Source organism: Drosophila sechellia, chromosome 3L (assembly GCF_004382195.2).
Source record: "Drosophila sechellia strain sech25 chromosome 3L, ASM438219v1, whole genome shotgun sequence".
In the NCBI taxonomy this organism is placed as follows: domain Eukaryota; kingdom Metazoa; phylum Arthropoda; class Insecta; order Diptera; family Drosophilidae; genus Drosophila; species Drosophila sechellia.
In genome coordinates this window covers 11,311,989-11,331,752 of record NC_045951.1, presented here as the reverse complement: position 1 = coordinate 11,331,752, position 19,764 = coordinate 11,311,989, and the positions used below count along the sequence as shown (strand labels likewise).

The window sequence follows — 19,764 nt, the reverse complement described above, 5'->3', positions numbered from 1 at the left end:
AGGCTGAGGAGCTTTGATTTGTTTGATTTGAGGAAGGAACCTTCTCTACAACTAGCACTGGATGCTACTACGATAACTGGCAGCATTGCGCCTTTCTAGCCATGTTCTGGCTATCCCACTGTGTCTGCAAATATATAGATCGAGATGAAAGATGGTGAGTGGTGCGGCAGGACTACAGGATTAGCAGGTGGAATATGTGTGTTTATAAAGAATCTGAGAGGGTGTGCATTTGAGGGCCCGAGGGAGTCGTTTAATCTGAACAACCGGTTCGTATATTGCCATTGGGTTTAACAAGTGAAGAATGCGAATTTCAATTGATAGCCAGTGGGGCCGCGGCTCTACAGATGATTCTTTGCCTGTTGCTGTGCGAAATAAAATGAAATAAGAAACGAGAAATCAAATCAAAATTGAATCGAGAATTGGCGGGTTTAATGTTAGCTACAACGAACAAACAAATGTTGAGTGCGATTTATTTAGTCCCTTAAAGTATCTGAAATGCCCCCCGTTTGCCAGCTGAATATCAACGCAAAATCGCTGGCAATCGGGTTTTGGGTGAAACAGTTGTGATCCAATTCAGATTGCGGCTATAGGTTTCGTGGTTTTTCTTCGATTATATAACTTTATTAATTTCAATTTAAATACGAACAAGTCCCAAATAAGTAAACCGAAATAATTAGCAGCGAACAAATATCAAAGTAAGTTGCTTCTATACTCTGAAACGTCTCGCGCTGGAGAATTTCCCTCGCAAATTGCTTGTATTTTGGCATTTAATTAGGTATAGCTACCGTGTGTGTATAATAATTGATTGCTTTTCGAATTGATTTTCAGTGATAATTTCCATAATTGGGCTACGAGAGAGCCTACTCGTATAACTCTCAGTGTGACTCTCTTACTGCGCTCCATATTGCGTGAATAGTTGGAATGCAACGGGCTGGGTCGGGGGCTTTCGTACGTTCTAAGAGTGCTAAGGTTCAGTGGAAGTTAGTTTACCCATTTACTGATGATGTCCTGTAATCGAGAAGAACAGAGTGAGCGTAATGAAGTTCTTAGCGTTTTCTCAGCCAGGGGAATTCCAAATGACGCTCCGTGCGCCTCACTCACCTTGACGTCATCCATTTCGTCGTCGGACGACGAGTGCGATAGTCCATTGTACGTCTTGAACGTCACATTCTTCATGAACGACTTGAGTAGGCTGGCGCTCAGCTGGCCGAACTTGTACGGCACCACGGGATCGTAGTCGCCATGCGCTTGGAAAATCGGCACATCATCGCTGTTCACCTTGGCGCCTGGGAACTGCTTGTGCAGCGGCAGCCAGCAGGAAAGGGCCACCACGCCGGCCAGCGGCTGATCGTACGTGAGTGCCGAGTACAGTGCCAAGGCTCCGCCCTGCGAGAATCCGCCCAGGACAATGCGGTTGGCCGGAATCCCAGCGCTAATCTCCTTCTGGATCATACCGTGCACACTATCGCGCGCCGACTGGATGCCCGGCTCGTCCTCAGGTCCACCGATGTCCAGGGTCTTCAGGTCGAACCACGACGGCATCCGGAAGCCGGCGTTCAGCGAAACGGGCTGTGTGGGCGCCGTGGGGCAGATGACTTTCATGAAAGGTGGGCGGATGGCGGCTAGGGCACTGCTCCAGCCATGACTGTTAAAAAAGGCATTCATTAATGTGATAATAAGTATTTTACATAACGCTTTCCCTCAAAAAAGTTACTTGAAAACTTCAATTTACTTGGGTAATTTTTGTTTGCACTTTTCTAATCATTTTTAAAGGGAGAACTGGAACGACTAACTGGGGAATACTCTGAAGGCTTCTAATCAGTTATTTGAATCTAGAAAACCTTAAGTGCTTATAAATTGTTTTATTTTCCCTAGGAATTAGTACATTAAAGAATTTTTAATTTGATATGACCAAATAATATTTCTGTAGAACTCTGTAGAGTTTCGTATACTTTAATATTTCGTGAATAAAGTCTTTGGGAGCATTATTTTGAATGAGGATGATCCCACTTACCCCGTATCACCCAGGCCATGCATGAAGATCAGCTGCAATACACAAGTGATTAGTCGAGGGCTTCCGGAATTTGGACTACGCCGGACTACTCACCGTGGCGGTTTGCTTGACCGTGGCCTCGACAATGACCGGCGCAGCCATGTCTGCTGTTCAGTTTAGCCTCTACTGGGGACGCACTATTCCTATTCCAGGTACTCTGCGTTTCGGCGACTTGGCGCTGCTTTCGTGGCTTTTTTCGGTGTCAGCGGATTTCTGCAATGCAGTGGAAAAGAAACACTCTGTAGTTTGCGTTTTAGTTATGTCACGTTGTAAACGCAAAGCAAAATTAGTAATATTGATTTTACGATTGCGAAAATGACAACACGTCGCCGGCTGAAAGAGGGCTACTGTCTAACTAGATCAAATCTTCGTCACTTGTCTATTGTACACTTTGCGCGAATGAGTCTCTAATCATTTACCAGGTAATGCCAAAAGTATTGTGTTAATTTGTTTAAATTCGCTCAACTACGACAATTCATGCAGCTGCGGTCCAAAAAGTTCAGAGATGAGTGATAGTCGGTGGACCTAGAGATGCGAATGAAACCGATTCCCCTGTCGATACATCGGTTCGAGCACAAAAATCGATATATATCAATTCCAAAGTTCGATTAAGTTTAAAAAGTGGTATTTATTTTAAAACCGTCAAGAAATAAACATTTATGACCAAAAATGTTATTAGTTCATAAGTTGTTTTGATACATATAGATTTCGAAAATCGTAATAAAATTATAACCAAACAGAGTTGAAGGTTCTTTAAATTAAAATTAAAGTTTTCAGTTCTTTTTCTCATCGTTGGTTCCCTCCATTCCCATTCACAAGCCCCATCTAGTAAACTAATACACTGATTAAATTGGAGTCTTTTACTCTTAAAAATTCACAATAATTACAAAATGCACTAAAGGGATACTGAGGGAAATGGATTTTGCTTCGACACGACCAGTTTGTTGTGAGCATGCGAGATGTAGCCCTTAATCTTTCCATCGAAAATGAGATTGGCCACGATGCAGTGCGTCTCATCCAGAGAAACATCGTTTAAGCCAACGAAATGCAAGGCGGAGAGGAAGTCGCCCAAGTCCAACTGATGCGATTTCCGGATGACGAAAACCTTCTTGAACAGGTTGCGATACACGAGGAACTTGAGCTTCTCCACCAGCAGATAGATACCACTCCTGATCAGCACCAGCTCCTGGTCCCTAACAATCTCATCGAAGCGTTTCACATTACCAACCTTCATGGCCATAGCCAGATCGAGAAACAGCAGGAGATCGTAGCGTTGCAACAGGGATTTGCTGGGCAGATATCCCAGGAGCATCTTCACTGGCACCAAATAGATGAGGATAAGCCTCTTGTTGCTGGCAAACCGATCCGGGCAGTTGCTGAAGGCATACGACAGATACTGTACGGCTGCCTGGTAGTTGGAGTCGAACATGGCCCGCCTACCCACAAAATATTTGTAGGTAATTTGCTCCGGCAGCGGAAAAGAATCCTTGAAGACGCAATTATCGATGGCACGGATAAGGGGCTTGCACAGATGCAACTTGTTGATGCGAAAGTAGATCTTGAATAGCTGGTTTACTAGGTTCATCATGCCCAAACGCTTGGTGTCCTCCTCGGAAGCTCGTCCATCGGCGGCACAAACGCGGAAACAGGCCATTATGCAGTCGGCGGCCTTCTCCAGCACGTGGCCAGGTGTGAATCCTTGACAATGCTTCTCGCAGGCCTGCGCCAAGTACCTCAGATCCAGGCACACGCGATACATTAGTGGCAGGCACCAATTCTCATCCTTCAGCTGCTGCAAAAGCCTCACCACGGCTCCGCAGGCTGCCGCCTGTTGGGTGTAGGCCTCCATGTAACCAGGAGGCTCCTGTGCCAGGTGATACAGCACCTTCAGGTGGGCAGACACAACTTCGTCTAGTGGCGGTTTCAGGAATCGATCTACCAACTTTTCCGGCTGGGCAATGTACAGGTTGTGGTTCTGCACGTGCACGTCTCGTAAGGAGAGATACGTGCCCAAGGACTCGCCATCTAAATCCTGTGCAGCGTGCAACACGCTGGATAAATAGTTATTTACGGTGCCGAACATTGTTTGTGTTTTTCGCAGGCGGCAAAATTAGAGATGGTAGGCCAGGCACTGTCTGCGAATGCGATGTTTTCATCGGAAACTTCTATCGATAGTTTTTTTATAAGGCGATAATGTACAGATTATTTTTCAAAAGTTTTATTTACATTTTATTTTATTTTATTTAAAAAAAATGTATGTATAACAATGAGAGTAACTGTTACACCATTTGTGATTTTTGTATATATATATATTGCATTTTTTAAAAGCTGTTCACGTTATTTCAAAATCGCATCGTTTTCAACAAGGCCTTTATGGTTTCAATATCATTCAATACATGTTGTTTATATTCGGTTTATAAAATAAGCCTTTGAACGCAGAAAAACGGTTTCTTGTTTTAAATTTTAAAATTTCCCTCTGCGGCGAATCGATTATATTCCGCGAAGGTCTTTTGCTTGCCCAAAAGATTCTAAATTTAAACAATTCTCGCACATATAGTTGTGATAGCAGATCTGTCACAAGACATGCTGTTTGTAGCCAGTTTAATAGGCCTTTGAGTATAGTTCACTTAGTAAATTACAAATTAAAGCTTTCCAAAAACGAAGCCAGTGTAACAAGATATTTTACAAGGAGCAAAAGGATTCGATCATGTCGACACCGAATTTTCTATTGAGCAATGGTAAAAATATGCCCATGTTGGGTCTCGGAACTTGGCGGGTAAGTACTTTTACACATTTATAAATTGTTATTAAATAATCGCCAGCTGAAATGTGCATTTCCACTGCATATTTCACGGCCAATGTCAAAGCTCTTGCTTGTCAAGCAAAAGCTTTTGTTGCACCTCAGCTTTTTACGTTTTATTCGCCATTTTAGAGCCCGCCGGAAGTGGTGACCCAAGCAGTAAAGGATGCCATTGACATAGGCTATCGCCATTTTGACTGCGCCCATATCTATGGCAATGAGGCGCAAGTGGGAGCTGCCCTCCGGGAGAAAATGGACGAGGGAGTAGTCACACGGTAAGTGGTGCTTCTAGGCCTAATCAATCGCTTATCTATGCCATATATTGCACTGCAGAGATGAACTCTTCATCACGAGCAAATTGTGGAACACACACCACAAGCCGGATTTGGTGCGCCCCGCATGTGAGACGAGCATAAGGAACTTGGGAGTCAACTACCTAAACCTCTACCTGATGCACTGGCCCATGGCCTACAAGTCGGGCAATGACAACCTGTATCCCACGTGTCCGGATACCAATAAAGCCGCATTCGAGGACATCGACTATGTGGACACGTGGCGTGCAATGGAGAATCTGGTGGACGAGGGGCTGGTCCAGGCCATCGGTGTGTCTAACTTCAATGAGCAGCAGATGAATAGGCTTCTGAGTGTGGCCAAGCTAAAGCCGGTCGTTCTACAAATCGAGTGCCACCCGTACCTTAGTCAGAAGCCATTGATTACGCTGTGCTATGACAATGCCATTGCGGTGACCGCCTACAGCTGCCTGGGATCGGGACATACGCCCTACGAGAAGCCCGGCGCTTATCCACTGCTCCAGCACCCGACCATCTTGGCTATAGCTGAGAAATACGAAAGGACAGCGGCGCAGGTGCTCCTACGCTACCAGACACAATCGGGTATAATCGTCATCCCAAGATCTGTATGCAAACAGCACATGTTGGACAACTTTAAGCGAATCTGGGACTTTGAGTTGGCCATCGATGACATACAGGCCATTAACGATTTGGACTGCAATGGGCGTTTTATGACCATGAAGGCGTAGGTGTTGCTTACTTAAGTTTATTTTTATTTCCTTCTAATATCCCAAATCTTTCTATTTTTCTCCTAGGGCCTATGGACATCCTCATCATCCATTTGAACCCGTACAGGCAAAGTAGATAATTAATATTGATTGCCTTCAATGTGATAAGTACGATTATATGCGGTAATCTCCAGAGTTACTCTGATGATATACAGGTACTTCCTTTATACTGAGGAGTCTAGACTAATAATTGTTATACAATATAATAATATAATATAATTAAACTGTTTTGCTGTGTGTATAATCGAATTGTAGCTTTTGAGTTGGTTGTCATTTTCAGCTGTATTTAAAATGTGGCTGTTTATTTTTATATACACATTTATTTTGCTATTTTTCATTTAGGCTTTAATACTAAAACCAAGTAGTCGTTGCATTCCATCAGTCAAGAAGTCTATACAAATAAATAAAATTTACTGGCGTACAAGATGAACACTCTAATGAAAATTCAATTGTTTAGGCCTGTTTTTCACATTACGTTAAGGAATTATGGGAAAGCAGAGCGATTTATGTGGTAATATATTCGAAAAAATTGGAATCAAACGAAGCTTTTAAAAAAAAATTTTTTTAACAATAGGTGTCAGAAGGAGTATGCTAGAGCTCCAAAAGTGGTTTGCTTGGACGGAAATGAGATTCCAGTAATTGGACTCGGAACTTTCAATGTAAATATTAAAACAATGTCTGTTTTTCATATTAATGCTATAGTTTTGATAAATAATCGCCTTTTTACATAGCGATCATAAAGAGCCTATATGTCAATGGTTGTAGAGCTTTTGCAATTTCACAGTGATCATAACATATGTAAAGTATTATTACATTTAAGGTTACATTTGAATCTCTTAACAAATGAAGATTAGCAAGAAACATCTTAGTATCATTTATTAAAAATTATTAATTATTTTAATTGATTCAAGCTTAATACCAATTTTCTTTTATGCTAAATAGAGAGTATAAGAGAACTTAATATTTAAGCGTAACTGACGATCGCTCAGCTGTTCGGCGTGTCGACTATGCAGCCCTGTTCTCGAAAGCTTTTTAGAATTTCGAACAAGCTTTCGCGGTGCGTATATAAGCGGTTAACAGCTGAGTGGAATCGCTCAGTTTGTTCAGTAGCGGCAATCGTAAAGATTTCTAATTGTATTATAAATATTTATAAATATCCTTAAACTATAAGCGAAAATATAGTGCAATGGCTGTACCGAACGTTAAATTCAACAACGGCAAGGAAGTCCCAATCATTGGACTGGGAACCTGGGGCGTAAGTAGAATATCAAGTGATTGCACTACTTTATACATTATATCCCACTTGCAAATCAATGCATTTGTGTTTGTGAGTTCTGCTTCCCACAATCGGGTAGTTTTCCGCTGCCCACGACTTCCCGTTTTTTTGCCCAGCTCGTTTTGCACTGATGACCGAATATACACACATAGGGGATAAAAAATGGACACGCGTTGCTTTGCTGATAGTTTGCCGGCTGTATTTTGCCGGTCAGTCTATATATATATACATCATATGTATGTAATACTATATATCTTCTGCGCAGCGTCGAATCTGGCAGCTATAATACAAAAAATAACCGGTATTTTGTTGCCTTCATGTTAATTATTGCACACCATGGTGAATAGATGTGCGATTTGAAGATCTCCATGAACTTTCGTCAAGGTGACCCTTTCTACCTTCTTAGGGCAGTGGAAACTTTTCACAATATGTGCCACATCATTTCCTAATACATATACTCCACAAGCATTTATCTATTTAGGGCACATATTGGGTACATGTATAACCAGAAGTTGATATTCTTATCTAGAGTGGCAGATTATCTGACAAGATTGTTCCAGTTTTAATATTAAAGTATTACAAAAGTAAGGTGTAAGCAATCGTGAAAGACAAGCCCCTCAAAAACGGAGTAGAATACAAGTTGATGAAAAAGCTTTTAAATAAATAAATATGGGAAAGGCGCTGATAAGAAGGGTTTAATTAGCAAGGGTATTATAAGGGTATTTTTAAAAACGCCTTATCTGATTTAGTGAACGTGCACTATTTGTAGATTAAAAAAAGGAGAGTTGGTGACAAGCCCATAAATTAAACTACAAATGTCTAGTGGCCGTAATGTATAGTTATTATGTCAAAACTTAATGAAAGTCGTTGACCTTTCTTCTTTGTGAAACATAAATCAGCAAATTTTATAAACTGTGGCATTCGTTTACCAATTTAAAGGGTATATTTCAAAATGTTCCCCTTTAAAAGTATAAGATTCACGTTTTTAATTCGAATGTACTTAAATGGACTGACCTATTTATGATCTCATTAGAAACTTTTTTTGTATAAGGGGGCTGATAAGTGACGTCAAGTGTCTGATAGTGTGGACTTCAAAGTTTAGATTTCCAACTCACGCTCCTCATAACTGAAACTTTGCTCGATAACGAATTGCGAAATTCCGTTAAGAGCATCGAATATTCTACGCTTCTTTCCATTTCTTTACACAACATTGCTTGCGAAAATTACCAGTGCAAAATTTATTAACCCTTGAAATTGCGGAAGCCAATTAGAGAACGTGTGATAACAGAATTGTGCGATAAATGTTACTTAGAATAGGCCTAATCCATATGTTACCAACAAGTTGCTGCCTTTTTTTTTTAACACCCTATGTTGCTAATTTGCTTGCAGAGCCCCAAGGGTCAGGTCACCGAGGCTGTCAAAGTTGCCATTGATGCCGGATACAGGCACATTGACTGTGCCTATGTATACCAAAACGAGGATGAGGTCGGAGATGGTATTGAGGCCAAGATCAAGGAAGGCGTTGTCAAGCGGTAAGTTATAGACTTGGTCTACTGTTGTTGGGATAATCTTATGTACTGAATTTCACAATTTTGCAGTGAGGATCTGTTCATCACCAGCAAGCTGTGGAACACTTTCCATAGTCCGGATCTTGTCAAGTCGGCTTTGGAGAACACTCTGAGCTCCCTGAAGCTGAAGTACCTCGATCTGTATCTTATCCACTGGCCTATGGGCTTCAAGGAGGGCTGCGATCTGTTCCCCACCGATAAGGATGGCAAGACGCTGTACTCGCCAGTTGATTACGTCGACACGTGGAAGGCCATGGAGAAGTTGGTCCAAGAGGGTCTGGTCAAGTCCATTGGTGTTTCCAACTTCAACAGAAGGCAGATCGAGCGCGTGCTGGAGGTGGCCACTATTCCACCAGTAACCAACCAGATTGAGTGCCACCCATATCTGACCCAGAAGAAGCTGATTGACTTCTGCAAGTCAAAGGACATTACAATCACTGCCTACAGCCCCTTGGGATCTCCCAACCGCCCATGGGCCAAGGCTGGTGATCCGGTCATCCTAGAGGAGGCTAAGGTTCGTTTGCTTTTATAACATGTTGAATTTAACTTTAAGCATTTTTAAAACTTTTAGATCAAGGAGATTGCCGCTAAGAAAAAGAGGACCCCTGGACAGATCCTCATTCGGTACCAGGTTCAGCGTGCCAACATTGTTATCCCCAAGTCTGTGACCAAGGACCGCATCGAGTCCAACTTCCAGGTCTTTGACTTCGAACTCACACCTGAGGAAATCGAAATCATCGAAAGCTTCGAGTGCAACGGCCGGCTTGTTCCCCTACTCAAGTAAGTCTCTACTAGCACCTTAAATAATGTTTATTTATTTACATTATTGATGACATGTGGGCTTACGGTTATTTTACTCGATAAAATCACAAATTTATTTGTATTTATTTAGGGATGCTGGTACCCATAAGTACTATCCGTTCCATGACGAGTATTAGGCCTTAAGAAACTTATATCTGAAGTGAAAGAAGAATTCGAATGAATGAAAAATTATACCTATTGGAAGGGGAAACGCTTACGAAGAAAAGATCAAAAAAGTTTACTGGTCAATATAAACATGAACATGAGTTTAACGTATGTTTTCAAGCGCATATTCGTTTCTCTTTAATATTTGTGTTTACTGAGTTTGGTTTATTTAGCTTTATTATTATTTTACTCTCCCCGCTTGTTTTAATAATTTAAACACATTTCTACGCTTAGGCAGTAGTAGTTTGCAATAGATAACCCACTGTTCCCTTAGCGTGTGCTTAAAAATTGTGTATAGTTAACGGTCATATACTAATCAAATTTGTTTTTAAATAATTACAGCGTATACGGTCACCCGCACCACCCTTTCGAGAAGGACGAATACTAGAAAACGACACAGTGTTCGGTTCAAATTTATAATTTGTTGCATAATCATTTTATCTTTAATCGTACGAATAAACAAAAATACAAATTACTTTCTCGTCTTCTGCCTGATTGTTTCAATTTTTGGAGAACTGGCTGACCAAATAAATGGTTCTCGTGTACTTTAAATGAATTGTTAAAAAATCGGTTAATGCACCTCTGACGTACAAATTTGCCACGAGCGAACGATTTACGTAAAGTCAAAATATCTAACAAGTGTTTAATCCAAGCTGAGCACAAATATTTTGCACAGTTGTTTCTTAATAGGTATTTAAAAGATATTTACTTTAACGTATAGTATAGTTCATACAATTTGCTTAGTTTTTGTATAATTCGTGGAAACAATGGAAGTACCAAATGTTCTTAGTCAAATACAATTTTGCAAGCATCTACGCAAATAGTCAAAATAATAACGAGACCCCCGTACCAGAGTATAAAAGGTTTCAAATTTTAAATTTGGCCACCAGATCTAATTGATCCGACACCCGGTTTCTTGGAGGATCATGCGCTTATTCCTAGTCGCGGTTTTGGCCGCTTATTTGGCCTACGTAGCAGCCCAATCGCAATCTGATACGGTAACAGCAGTGGCCACCCCAGTTATTAAGCCACAGCCATGTTGTGAAAGTGTTCGGCAAACTCTAATTGAAATACGAAAAGATATACGCTTGTGGCTGCTGGACAGGCTTTTCGGAAAACTACTTCTTTTGCACGACGGAGAACTTCTCGGCAATACAAATTATGTGAATTGTGTCAATGGAAAAAAGCAGCTACCACTCTTAGATGGAAGCTCTAATACAGATCAGTCTGCATCTACTAACACTATAACCAAAATCATCGATGATGGACTTTCAAGCCAGACTACCTCCTCTTCGGCTCCTGTCGTAGAAGTAACTCAGGAATCCTCTTCGAATGGTGATGGAAACTCTACCCAGTCCTCGACAACGACGACAACTACAACGACGACATCTTCCGATGCTGGCCAATCTACCACCTCATCTGACCCGGTTGTGGAAGTCAGTCAAGGAACAAACGGCGTGAACAGCTCCACTCAGTCATCCACCACAACAAAGACATCTTCAGATGAGGGAAAAACTACCACCTCTTCGTCTCCTGTCGTAGAAGTAACTCAGGGATCCTCTTCGAATGGTGATGGGAACTCTACCCAGTCCTCGACAACGACGACAACTACAACGACGACATCTTCCGATGCTGGCCAATCCACCACCTCATCTGACCCCGTTGTGGAAGTCAGTCAAGGAACTAACGGCGATAACAGCTCCACTCAGTCTTCGTCATCCACCACAACAACGACATCTTCAGATAAGGGCCAAACTACCACCTTTTCGTCTCCTGTCGTAGAAGTAACTCAGGGATCCTCTTCGAATGGTGATGGGAACTCTACCCAGTCCTCGACAACGACGACAACTACAACGACGACATCTTCCGATGCTGGCCAATCCACCACCTCATCTGACCCCGTTGTGGAAGTCAGTCAAGGAACTAACGGCGATAACAGCTCCACTCAGTCTTCGTCATCCACCACAACAACGACATCTTCAGATAAGGGCCAAACTACCACCTCTTCGTCTCCTGTCGTAGAAGTAACTCAGGGATCCTCTTCGAATGGTGATGGGAACTCTACCCAGTCCTCGACAACGACGACAACTACAACGACGACATCTTCCGATGCTGGCCAATCCACCACCTCATCTGACCCCGTTGTGGAAGTCAGTCAAGGAACTAACGGCGATAACAGCTCCACTCAGTCTTCGTCATCCACCACAACAACGACATCTTCAGATAAGGGCCAAACTACCACCTCTTCGTCTCCTGTCGTAGAAGTAACTCAGGGATCCTCTTCGAATGGTGATGGGAACTCTACCCAGTCCTCGACAACGACGACAACTACAACGACGACATCTTCCGATGCTGGCCAATCCACCACCTCATCTGACCCGGTTGTGGAAGTCAGTCAAGGAACAAACGGCGTGAACAGCTCCACTCAGTCATCCACCACAACAACGACATCTTCAGATAAGGGCCAAACTACCACCTCTTCGTCTCCTGTCGTAGAAGTAACTAAGGGATCCTCTTCGAATGGTGATGGAAACTCTACCCAGTCCTCGACAACAACTACCACTACAACGACGACATCTTCCGATGCTGGCCAATCTACCACCTCATCTGACCCCGTTGTGGAAGTCAGTCAAGGAACTAACGGCGATAACAGCTCCACTCAGTCTTCGTCATCCACCACAACAACGACATCTTCAGATAAGGGCCAAACTACCACCTCTTCGTCTCCTGTCGTAGAAGTAACTCAGGGATCCTCTTCGAATGGTGATGGAAACTCTACCCAGTCCTCGACAACGACGACAACTACAACGACGAAATCTTCCGATGCTGGCCAATCCACCACCTCATCTGACCCGGTTGTGGAAGTCAGTCAAGGAACAAACGGCGTGAACAGCCCCACTCAGTCTTCGTCATCCACCACAACAACGACATCTTCAGATAAGGGCCAAACTACCACCTCTTCGTCTCCTGTCGTAGAAGTAACTCAGGGATCCTCTTCGAATGGTGATGGAAACTCTACCCAGTCCTCGACAACGACGACAACTACAACGACGACATCTTCCGATGCTGGCCAATCCACCACCTCATCTGACCCCGTTGTGGAAGTCAGTCAAGGAACAAACGGCGATAACAGCTCCACTCAGTCATCCACCACAACAACGACATCTTCAGATGAGGGCCAAACTACCACCTCTTCGTCTCCTGTCGTAGAAGTAACTCAGGGATCCTCTTCGAATGGTGATGGAAACTCTACCCAGTCCTCGACAACAACTACCACTACAACGACGACATCTTCCGATGCTGGCCAATCCACCACCTCATCTGACCCCGTTGTGGAAGTCAGTCAAGGAACAAACGGCGATAACAGCTCCACTCAGTCATCCACCACAACAACGACATCTTCAGATGAGGGCCAAACTACCACCTCTTCGTCTCCTGTCGTAGAAGTAACTCAGGGATCCTCTTCGAATGGTGATGGAAACTCTACCCAGTCCTGGACAACGACGACAACTACAACGACGACATCTTCCGATGCTGGCCAATCCACCACCTCATCTGACCCCGTTGTGGAAGTCAGTCAAGAAACAAACGGCGATAACAGCTCCACTCAGTCATCCACCACAACAACGACATCTTCAGATGAGGGCCAAACTACCACCTCTTCGTCTCCTGTCGTAGAAGTAACTAAGGGATCCTCTTCGAATGGTGATGGAAACTCTACCCAGTCCTCGACAACAACTACCACTACAACGACGACATCTTCCGATGCTGGCCAATCTACCACCTCATCTGACCCCGTTGTGGAAGTCAGTCAAGGAACAAACGGCGATAACAGCTCCACTCAGTCATCCACCACAACAACGACATCTTCAGATGAGGGCCAAACGACCTCCTCTTCGGCTCCTGTCGTAGAAGTAACTCAGGGATCCTCTTCGAATGGTGATGGAAACTCTACCCAGTCCTCGACAACAACTACCACTACAACGACGACATCTTCCGATGCTGGCCAATCCACCACCTCATCTGACCCCGTTGTGGAAGTCAGTCAAGAAACAAACGGCGATAACAGCTCCACTCAGTCATCCACCACAACAACGACATCTTCAGATGAGGGCCAAACTACCACCTCTTCGTCTCCTGTCGTAGAAGTAACTAAGGGATCCTCTTCGAATGGTGATGGAAACTCTACCCAGTCCTCGACAACAACTACCACTACAACGACGACATCTTCCGATGCTGGCCAATCCACCACCTCATCTGACCCCGTTGTGGAAGTCAGTCAAGAAACAAACGGCGATAACAGCTCCACTCAGTCATCCACCACAACAACGACATCTTCAGATGAGGGCCAAACTACCACCTCTTCGTCTCCTGTCGTAGAAGTAACTAAGGGATCCTCTTCGAATGGTGATGGAAACTCTACCCAGTCCTCGACAACAACTACCACTACAACGACGACATCTTCCGATGCTGGCCAATCTACCACCTCATCTGACCCCGTTGTGGAAGTCAGTCAAGGAACTAACGGCGATAACAGCTCCACTCAGTCTTCGTCATCCACCACAACAACGACATCTTCAGATAAGGGCCAAACTACCACCTCTTCGTCTCCTGTCGTAGAAGTAACTCAGGGATCCTCTTCGAATGGTGATGGAAACTCTACCCAGTCCTCGACAACGACGACAACTACAACGACGACATCTTCCGATGCTGGCCAATCCACCACCTCATCTGACCCGGTTGTGGAAGTCAGTCAAGGAACAAACGGCGTGAACAGCTCCACTCAGTCATCCTCCACAACAACGACATCTTCAGATGAGGGCCAAACTACCACCTCTTCGTCTCCTGTCGTAGAAGTAACTAAGGGATCCTCTTCGAATGGTGATGGAAACTCTACCCAGTCCTCGACAACAACTACCACTACAACGACGACATCTTCCGATGCTGGCCAATCTACCACCTCATCTGACCCCGTTGTGGAAGTCAGTCAAGGAACTAACGGCGATAACAGCTCCACTCAGTCATCCACCACAACAACGACATCTTCAGATGAGGGCCAAACGACCTCCTCTTCGGCTCCTGTCGTAGAAGTAACTCAGGGATCCTCTTCGAATGGTGATGGAAACTCTACCCAGTCCTCGACAACAACTACCACTACAACGACGACATCTTCCGATGCTGGCCAATCCACCACCTCATCTGACCCCGTTGTGGAAGTCAGTCAAGGAACAAACGGCGATAACAGCTTCAATCAGTCTTCATCATCCACTACAACAACGAAGGAAATATCTTTAAAGGATAATGGAAGCCCTAAGTGGAATAAAACGACAAAAACGTACTCTTCAAAAACTATCAGAATTCCGAAGTCGGGAAGAAAGTTAAATTCTAGTTCTAGCGAAACTTCAACAACCGTAACGTCAAGTTCTTCCTCAAAGCCACAGACCAAATATTCGTGGTCAAGCTCTTCAAGGAAATCGTATAATGGTGGCAAGTCTAAGAAATATTGGACCAAGCGGTGGACTAAAAAATCACGCAAAATTAACAATGGAAGCTTCACTATTGTTGCAGAGGAATCATCTGACTCACTTACAGATGATGGAGTTGCTGTCACTCAAGGAAATGATTTAAGGAATGAGGGAAATTCGGGTCAGTCTACAGTTATCTCATCTCTGCCTGTTGTAGATACTAGTGCAGATAATCAGAACAGCGAATCAAGCTTAACATCAAGTGAAAATACAACAAAATATTCGTCAAAATCCTCCAAGGTTCCCAAGTCTAATGGTGGTCAGTCGAGTATAAGCACTAGCAAAACTACAAAAACCGTAACGACAAGCACTTCCTCAACACCCAAGGTTAGGAGCTCATCAAAGAAAACTTCCAATAGTGGAAAATCGGTCAAGACTTCTTCGACTACTATGACAACAACATCTTCAGATCAGGGCCAATCCAGCTCAGGATTATCCCCTGTTGTAAAGATCACACAGGGAATCCCACAAAACGATATTGAAAGCTTAAATCAGGTCACCACAACGACAACATCATCTGAGAACCAAGTCGGCGTACCTTCTTCCCCTGTTCTTAAAGTAACGAAGAAAACCTATGTAAGCAAAGATGGAAAGACCACCCGGTCATCAACCACCACAACAACAACTACCACGACCAAAGGAAGTAATCAGTCAGGTACCTTAACTCTTCCGGCGGTCGATGCCATCATAGTGGCTAAGGGGCTAAAATCGTCAACAAAAACTACAACAACATCCACCAAAGGAACTAAGTTGTCGGATATCTTGACTCTGCCAGAAGTTGATGCCAGCATAGCCATTAACGGCGATGAGTCCCGCTCAACATCTATTAAAGATACAAACATCTTGTCAAAGATAGACTTGAGTCTGCCTAAACTGGATGCCAGCCTAAATGTTGGTGGTGGAAAGTCAAGCTCTACATCGACAACGACAACTACGACAACATCCACAAAGGGAAGTAAGTCAACGAATACATTGTCCCTACCTGAAGTTAATGCTGACATATCTATTAATGGTGGAAAGTCAGGATCAACATTGACTAAAATTATAAAAACGTATACCTCAAACAACTCTGAACCTCCCAAGTCTAGTTCTTCTTCTAAAACAACGACTACAACAATAACATCAAAAACTTCATCAGCACCCAACACGGAGTCTAAATACTTCTGGTCTAGTTCGTCGAAGAAAATTTCTAACCCTATTCGGGTAATCCTGCCTACCATAAGTGCAGTCATTCCTGTGATTAATGGCGGAAAGTCAAGCTCAACATCGTCAACGACTACTACGACAACATCCACAAAGGGAAGTAAATCATCCTTGTCTCTCCCGGAAGTTGATGCCAGCATAAGCGTTAACGGCGATGAGTCCCGCTCAGCATCTATTAAAGATACAAACATCTTGTCAAAGATAGACTTGAGTCTGCCTAAACTGGATGCCAGCCTAAATGTTGGTGGTGGAAAGTCAAGCTCTACATCGACAACGACAACTACGACAACATCCACAAAGGGAAGTAAATCATCCTTGTCTCTCCCGGAAGTTGATGCCAGCATAAGCGTTAACGGCGATGAGTCCCGCTCAGCATCTATTAAAGATACAAACATCTTGTCAAAGATAGACTTGAGTCTGCCTAAACTGGATGCCAGCCTAAATGTTGGTGGTGGAAAGTCAAGCTCTACATCGACAACGACAACATCCACAAAGGGAAGTAAATCATCCTTGTCTCTCCCGGAAGTTGATGCCAGCATAAGCGTTAACGGCGATGAGTCCCGCTCAGCATCTATTAAAGATACAAACATCTTGTCAAAGATAGACTTGAGTCTGCCTAAACTGGATGCCAGCCTAAATGTTGGTGGTGGAAAGTCAAAGTCAACATCGACAACGACAACTACGACAACATCCACAAAGGGAAGTAAATCATCCTTGTCTCTCCCGGAAGTTGATGCCAGCATAAGCGTTAACGGCGATGAGTCCCGCTCAGCATCTATTAAAGATACAAACATCTTGTCAAAGATAGACTTGAGTCTGCCTAAACTGGATGCCAGCCTAAATGTTGGTGGTGGAAAGTCAAAGTCAACATCGACAACGACAACTACGACAACATCCACAAAGGGAAGTAAATCATCCTTGTCTCTCCCGGAAGTTGATGCCAGCATAAGCGTTAACGGCGATGAGTCCCGCTCAGCATCTATTAAAGATACAAACATCTTGTCAAAGATAGGCTTGAGTCTGCCTAAACTGGATGCCAGCCTAAATGTTGGTGGTGGAAAGTCAAGCTCTACATCGACAACGACAACTACGACAACATCCACAAAGGGAAGTAAATCATCCTTGTCTCTTCCGGAAGTTGATGCCAGCATAGCCATTAACGGCGATGAGTCCCGCTCAGCATCTATTAAAAATACAAACATTTTGTCAAAGATAGACTTGAGTCTGCCTAAACTGGATGCCAGCCTAAATGTTGGTGGTGGAAAGTCAAGCTCTACATCGACAACGACAACTACGACAACATCCAGAAAGGGAAGTAAATCATCCTTGTCTCTCCCGGAAGTTGATGCCAGCATAAGCGTTAACGGCGATGAGTCCCGCTCAGCATCTATTAAAGGTACAAACATCTTGTCAAAGATAGACTTGAGTCTGCCTAAACTGGATGCCAGCCTAAATGTTGGTGGTGGAAAGTCAAGCTCTACATCGACAACGACAACTACGACAACATCCACAAAGGGAAGTAAATCATCCTTGTCTCTCCCGGAAGTTGATGCCAGCATAAGCGTTAACGGCGATGAGTCCCGCTCAGCATCTATTAAAGATACAAACATCTTGTCAAAGATAGACTTGAGTCTGCCTAAGCTGGATGCCAGCCTAAATGTTGGTGGTGGAAAGTCAAGCTCAACATTGACAACGACAACTACGACAACATCCACAAAGGGAAGTAAATCATCCTTGTCTCTCCCGGAAGTTGATAACAGCATAAGCGTTAACGGCGATGAGTCCCGCTCAGCATCTATTAAAGATACAAACATCTTGTCAAAGATAGACTTGAGTCTGCCTAAACTGGATGCCAGCCTAAATGTTGGTGGTGGAAAGTCAAGCTCAACATTGACAACGACAACTACGACAACATCCACAAAGGGAAGTAAATCATCCTTGTTTCTCCCGGAAGTTGATAACAGCATAAGCGTTAACGGCGATGAGTCCCGCTCAGCATCTATTAAAGATACAAACATCTTGTCAAAGATAGACTTGAGTCTGCCTAAACTGGATGCCAGCTTAAATGTTGGTGGTGGAAAGTCAAGCTCTACATCGACAACGACAACTACGACAACATCCACAAAGGGAAGTAAATCATCCTTGTCTCTCCCGGAAGTTGATGCCAGCATAAGCGTTAACGGCGATGAGTCCCGCTCAGCATCTATTAAAGATACAAACATCTTGTCAAAGATAGACTTGAGTCTGCCTAAACTGGATGCCAGCCTAAATGTTGGTGGTGGAAAGTCAAAGTCAACATCGACAACGACAACTACGACAACATCCACAAAGGGAAGTAAATCATCCTTGTCTCTTCCGGAAGTTGATGCCAGCATTAGCGTTAACGGCGATGAGTCCCGCTCAGCATCTATTAAAGATACAAACATCTTGTCAAAGATAGACTTGAGTCTGCCTAAACTGGATGCCAGCCTAAATGTTGGTGGTGGAAAGTCAAGCTCAACATTGACAATCCCAAAAACAGAGTCCAAATTCTCCTGGTCTAGTTCGTCGAAGAAAATATCCAATCCCATTCGCTTAACCCTACCTACCATTAACGCAGGTATTTCTGTTGGCGGAGGAGATTCGTCGGGTTCCTGGTCCAAGCTAATCAAGAGGAGCACCAACAGCACCGAGTCGAATGCCAGCGATGGTCCATCTCTTTCCGGTTCTATTGTAGGTGCAGGTGGATCTCAATCTGCTGAATCCTGGTCTCAACGTTCAGGATTTTCGGGTGACAGTTCCAGTGTCCAGGGATCTCCGGACATTCGTATTCGATTGGCCAGAGGACAGACAGAAAACGATGCTCAGTCCCAAAACTCAAATTCTTGGACCCGAAGCGCTACACAAGACAGCGAAAGCTTGGCTAATGGAGCAATATCCGCCAATGGTCTCAATTTGGAGGGTTCAGAGAGTTCCGGCGGTGTGGCAACTACGATCCCAGGTGGCTCTGTCGGTGTAACCGGACAATATCCATACTGGTGGGGCAACGGCCGTTGGGTGGGTGTTGGAGCCAGGCCCAGTTGGCGATATGGATGGCGTCCTTATGGAAGCGGTTGGGGCGGATGGGACAATCAATATTAGAGTTGGTTCTTGTGAATGGATAGGGCCCAGATTAAACGGCTCATGACTTTAATAAACACGATTGTAAAATATATGCATACGAATATTATAAAATGTGTTCATTTTTTGGGTTATCTACATGTATACTAACTGAAAAGAACTACTTTTTAAATGCCTTAAGACTTTTCGTCATAAA

The 19,764-nt window shown here is 43.8% G+C and overlaps 5 protein-coding genes across 21 annotated transcripts; 3 read left to right on the top strand and 2 right to left on the bottom strand.

The window, feature by feature from the left end:
- Positions 1–12: 12 nt before the first annotated feature.
- Positions 13–2,587, bottom strand: LOC6605307 (acyl-protein thioesterase 1). Of its 4 annotated transcripts, none has more exons than XM_002030109.2 (6): positions 2,473–2,587; positions 2,108–2,266; positions 2,015–2,046; positions 1,102–1,645; positions 991–1,008; positions 13–124 (listed from the first exon to the last, which is right to left on the bottom strand). In XM_002030109.2, the coding sequence occupies exons 2-6, from the start codon at positions 2,153–2,155 to the stop codon at positions 68–70; spliced, it is 699 nt and encodes a 232-aa protein (XP_002030145.2). In that variant the 5' UTR covers positions 2,156–2,266; positions 2,473–2,587; the 3' UTR covers positions 13–67. The 4 variants fall into 4 exon arrangements, with proteins under 4 accessions (XP_002030145.2, XP_032574145.1, XP_032574146.1 ...); XM_032718254.1 differs by lacking the exon at positions 13–124 and adding an exon at positions 225–362 and having other exon boundaries at positions 991–1,045; XM_032718255.1 differs by lacking the exon at positions 13–124 and adding an exon at positions 225–362.
- A 311-nt stretch (positions 2,588–2,898) lies between these two features.
- On the bottom strand, positions 2,899–4,173 carry LOC6605306 (PCI domain-containing protein 2 homolog). The gene has a single exon (XM_002030108.2). The coding sequence runs from the start codon at positions 4,134–4,136 to the stop codon at positions 2,949–2,951; it is 1,188 nt and encodes a 395-aa protein (XP_002030144.1). The 5' UTR covers positions 4,137–4,173; the 3' UTR covers positions 2,899–2,948.
- Positions 4,174–4,335: 162 nt separating this feature from the next.
- On the top strand, positions 4,336–7,108 carry LOC6605305 (1,5-anhydro-D-fructose reductase). Of its 3 annotated transcripts, none has more exons than XR_004361722.1 (6): positions 4,336–4,829; positions 4,986–5,128; positions 5,187–5,888; positions 5,959–6,086; positions 6,389–6,442; positions 6,506–7,108. XR_004361722.1 is itself a non-coding variant. In XM_002030107.2 (4 exons), exons 1-4 carry the CDS (start codon positions 4,761–4,763, stop codon positions 6,005–6,007), a joined length of 963 nt encoding a protein of 320 aa, XP_002030143.1. In that variant the 5' UTR covers positions 4,336–4,760; the 3' UTR covers positions 6,008–6,180. The 3 variants fall into 3 exon arrangements, 1 of the variants encoding a protein (XP_002030143.1); XR_004361721.1 differs by having other exon boundaries at positions 6,274–6,442; XM_002030107.2 differs by lacking the exons at positions 6,389–6,442; positions 6,506–7,108 and having other exon boundaries at positions 5,959–6,180.
- LOC6605304 (aldo-keto reductase family 1 member B1) lies at positions 7,027–10,217 on the top strand. 2 transcript variants are annotated; one of them, XM_032718252.1, is made up of 6 exons: positions 7,027–7,186; positions 8,597–8,739; positions 8,806–9,289; positions 9,347–9,555; positions 9,668–9,849; positions 10,084–10,217. In XM_032718252.1, exons 1-5 carry the CDS (start codon positions 7,118–7,120, stop codon positions 9,711–9,713), a joined length of 951 nt encoding a protein of 316 aa, XP_032574143.1. In that variant the 5' UTR covers positions 7,027–7,117; the 3' UTR covers positions 9,714–9,849; positions 10,084–10,217. The 2 variants fall into 2 exon arrangements, with proteins under 2 accessions (XP_032574143.1, XP_032574141.1); XM_032718250.1 differs by lacking the exon at positions 9,668–9,849 and having other exon boundaries at positions 7,028–7,186.
- Positions 10,218–10,652: 435 nt separating this feature from the next.
- On the top strand, positions 10,653–19,682 carry LOC6605302 (mucin-22). 11 transcript variants are annotated; one of them, XM_032718243.1, is made up of 3 exons: positions 10,653–12,443; positions 12,918–16,217; positions 16,566–19,682. In XM_032718243.1, exons 1-3 carry the CDS (start codon positions 10,668–10,670, stop codon positions 19,587–19,589), a joined length of 8,100 nt encoding a protein of 2,699 aa, XP_032574134.1. In that variant the 5' UTR covers positions 10,653–10,667; the 3' UTR covers positions 19,590–19,682. The 11 variants fall into 11 exon arrangements, with proteins under 11 accessions (XP_032574134.1, XP_032574132.1, XP_032574136.1 ...); XM_032718241.1 differs by having other exon boundaries at positions 10,653–12,683; XM_032718245.1 differs by having other exon boundaries at positions 10,653–13,557; positions 14,260–16,217.
- The last annotated feature ends 82 nt before the right edge of the window (positions 19,683–19,764 follow it).

Bases quoted from the DNA above. Each gene is read 5' to 3' on its own strand.
- LOC6605304 (XM_032718252.1), top strand. From the start codon at position 7,118: ATGGCTGTACCGAACGTTAAATTCAACAACGGCAAGGAAGTCCCAATC. The intron at 7,187-8,596 runs GTAAGTAGAATA...ATTTGCTTGCAG, and splicing joins TTGGACTGGGAACCTGGGGC to AGCCCCAAGGGTCAGGTCAC. The intron at 9,556-9,667 runs GTAAGTCTCTAC...GTATTTATTTAG, and splicing joins CGGCTTGTTCCCCTACTCAA to GGATGCTGGTACCCATAAGT.
- LOC6605305 (XM_002030107.2), top strand. From the start codon at position 4,761: ATGTCGACACCGAATTTTCTATTGAGCAATGGTAAAAATATGCCCATG. The intron at 4,830-4,985 runs GTAAGTACTTTT...TCGCCATTTTAG, and splicing joins TGGGTCTCGGAACTTGGCGG to AGCCCGCCGGAAGTGGTGAC. The intron at 5,129-5,186 runs GTAAGTGGTGCT...ATTGCACTGCAG, and splicing joins GACGAGGGAGTAGTCACACG to AGATGAACTCTTCATCACGA.
- LOC6605306 (XM_002030108.2), bottom strand. From the start codon at position 4,136: ATGTTCGGCACCGTAAATAACTATTTATCCAGCGTGTTGCACGCTGCA.
- LOC6605307 (XM_002030109.2), bottom strand. From the start codon at position 2,155: ATGGCTGCGCCGGTCATTGTCGAGGCCACGGTCAAGCAAACCGCCACG. The intron at 2,047-2,107 runs GTGAGTAGTCCG...TGTGTATTGCAG, and splicing joins CGGTCAAGCAAACCGCCACG to CTGATCTTCATGCATGGCCT. The intron at 1,646-2,014 runs GTAAGTGGGATC...CTTTTTTAACAG, and splicing joins CATGGCCTGGGTGATACGGG to TCATGGCTGGAGCAGTGCCC.
- LOC6605302 (XM_032718236.1), top strand. From the start codon at position 10,668: ATGCGCTTATTCCTAGTCGCGGTTTTGGCCGCTTATTTGGCCTACGTA. The intron at 16,208-16,555 runs ATCCACAAAGGG...TACTACGACAAC, and splicing joins ACAACGACAACTACGACAAC to ATCCACAAAGGGAAGTAAAT.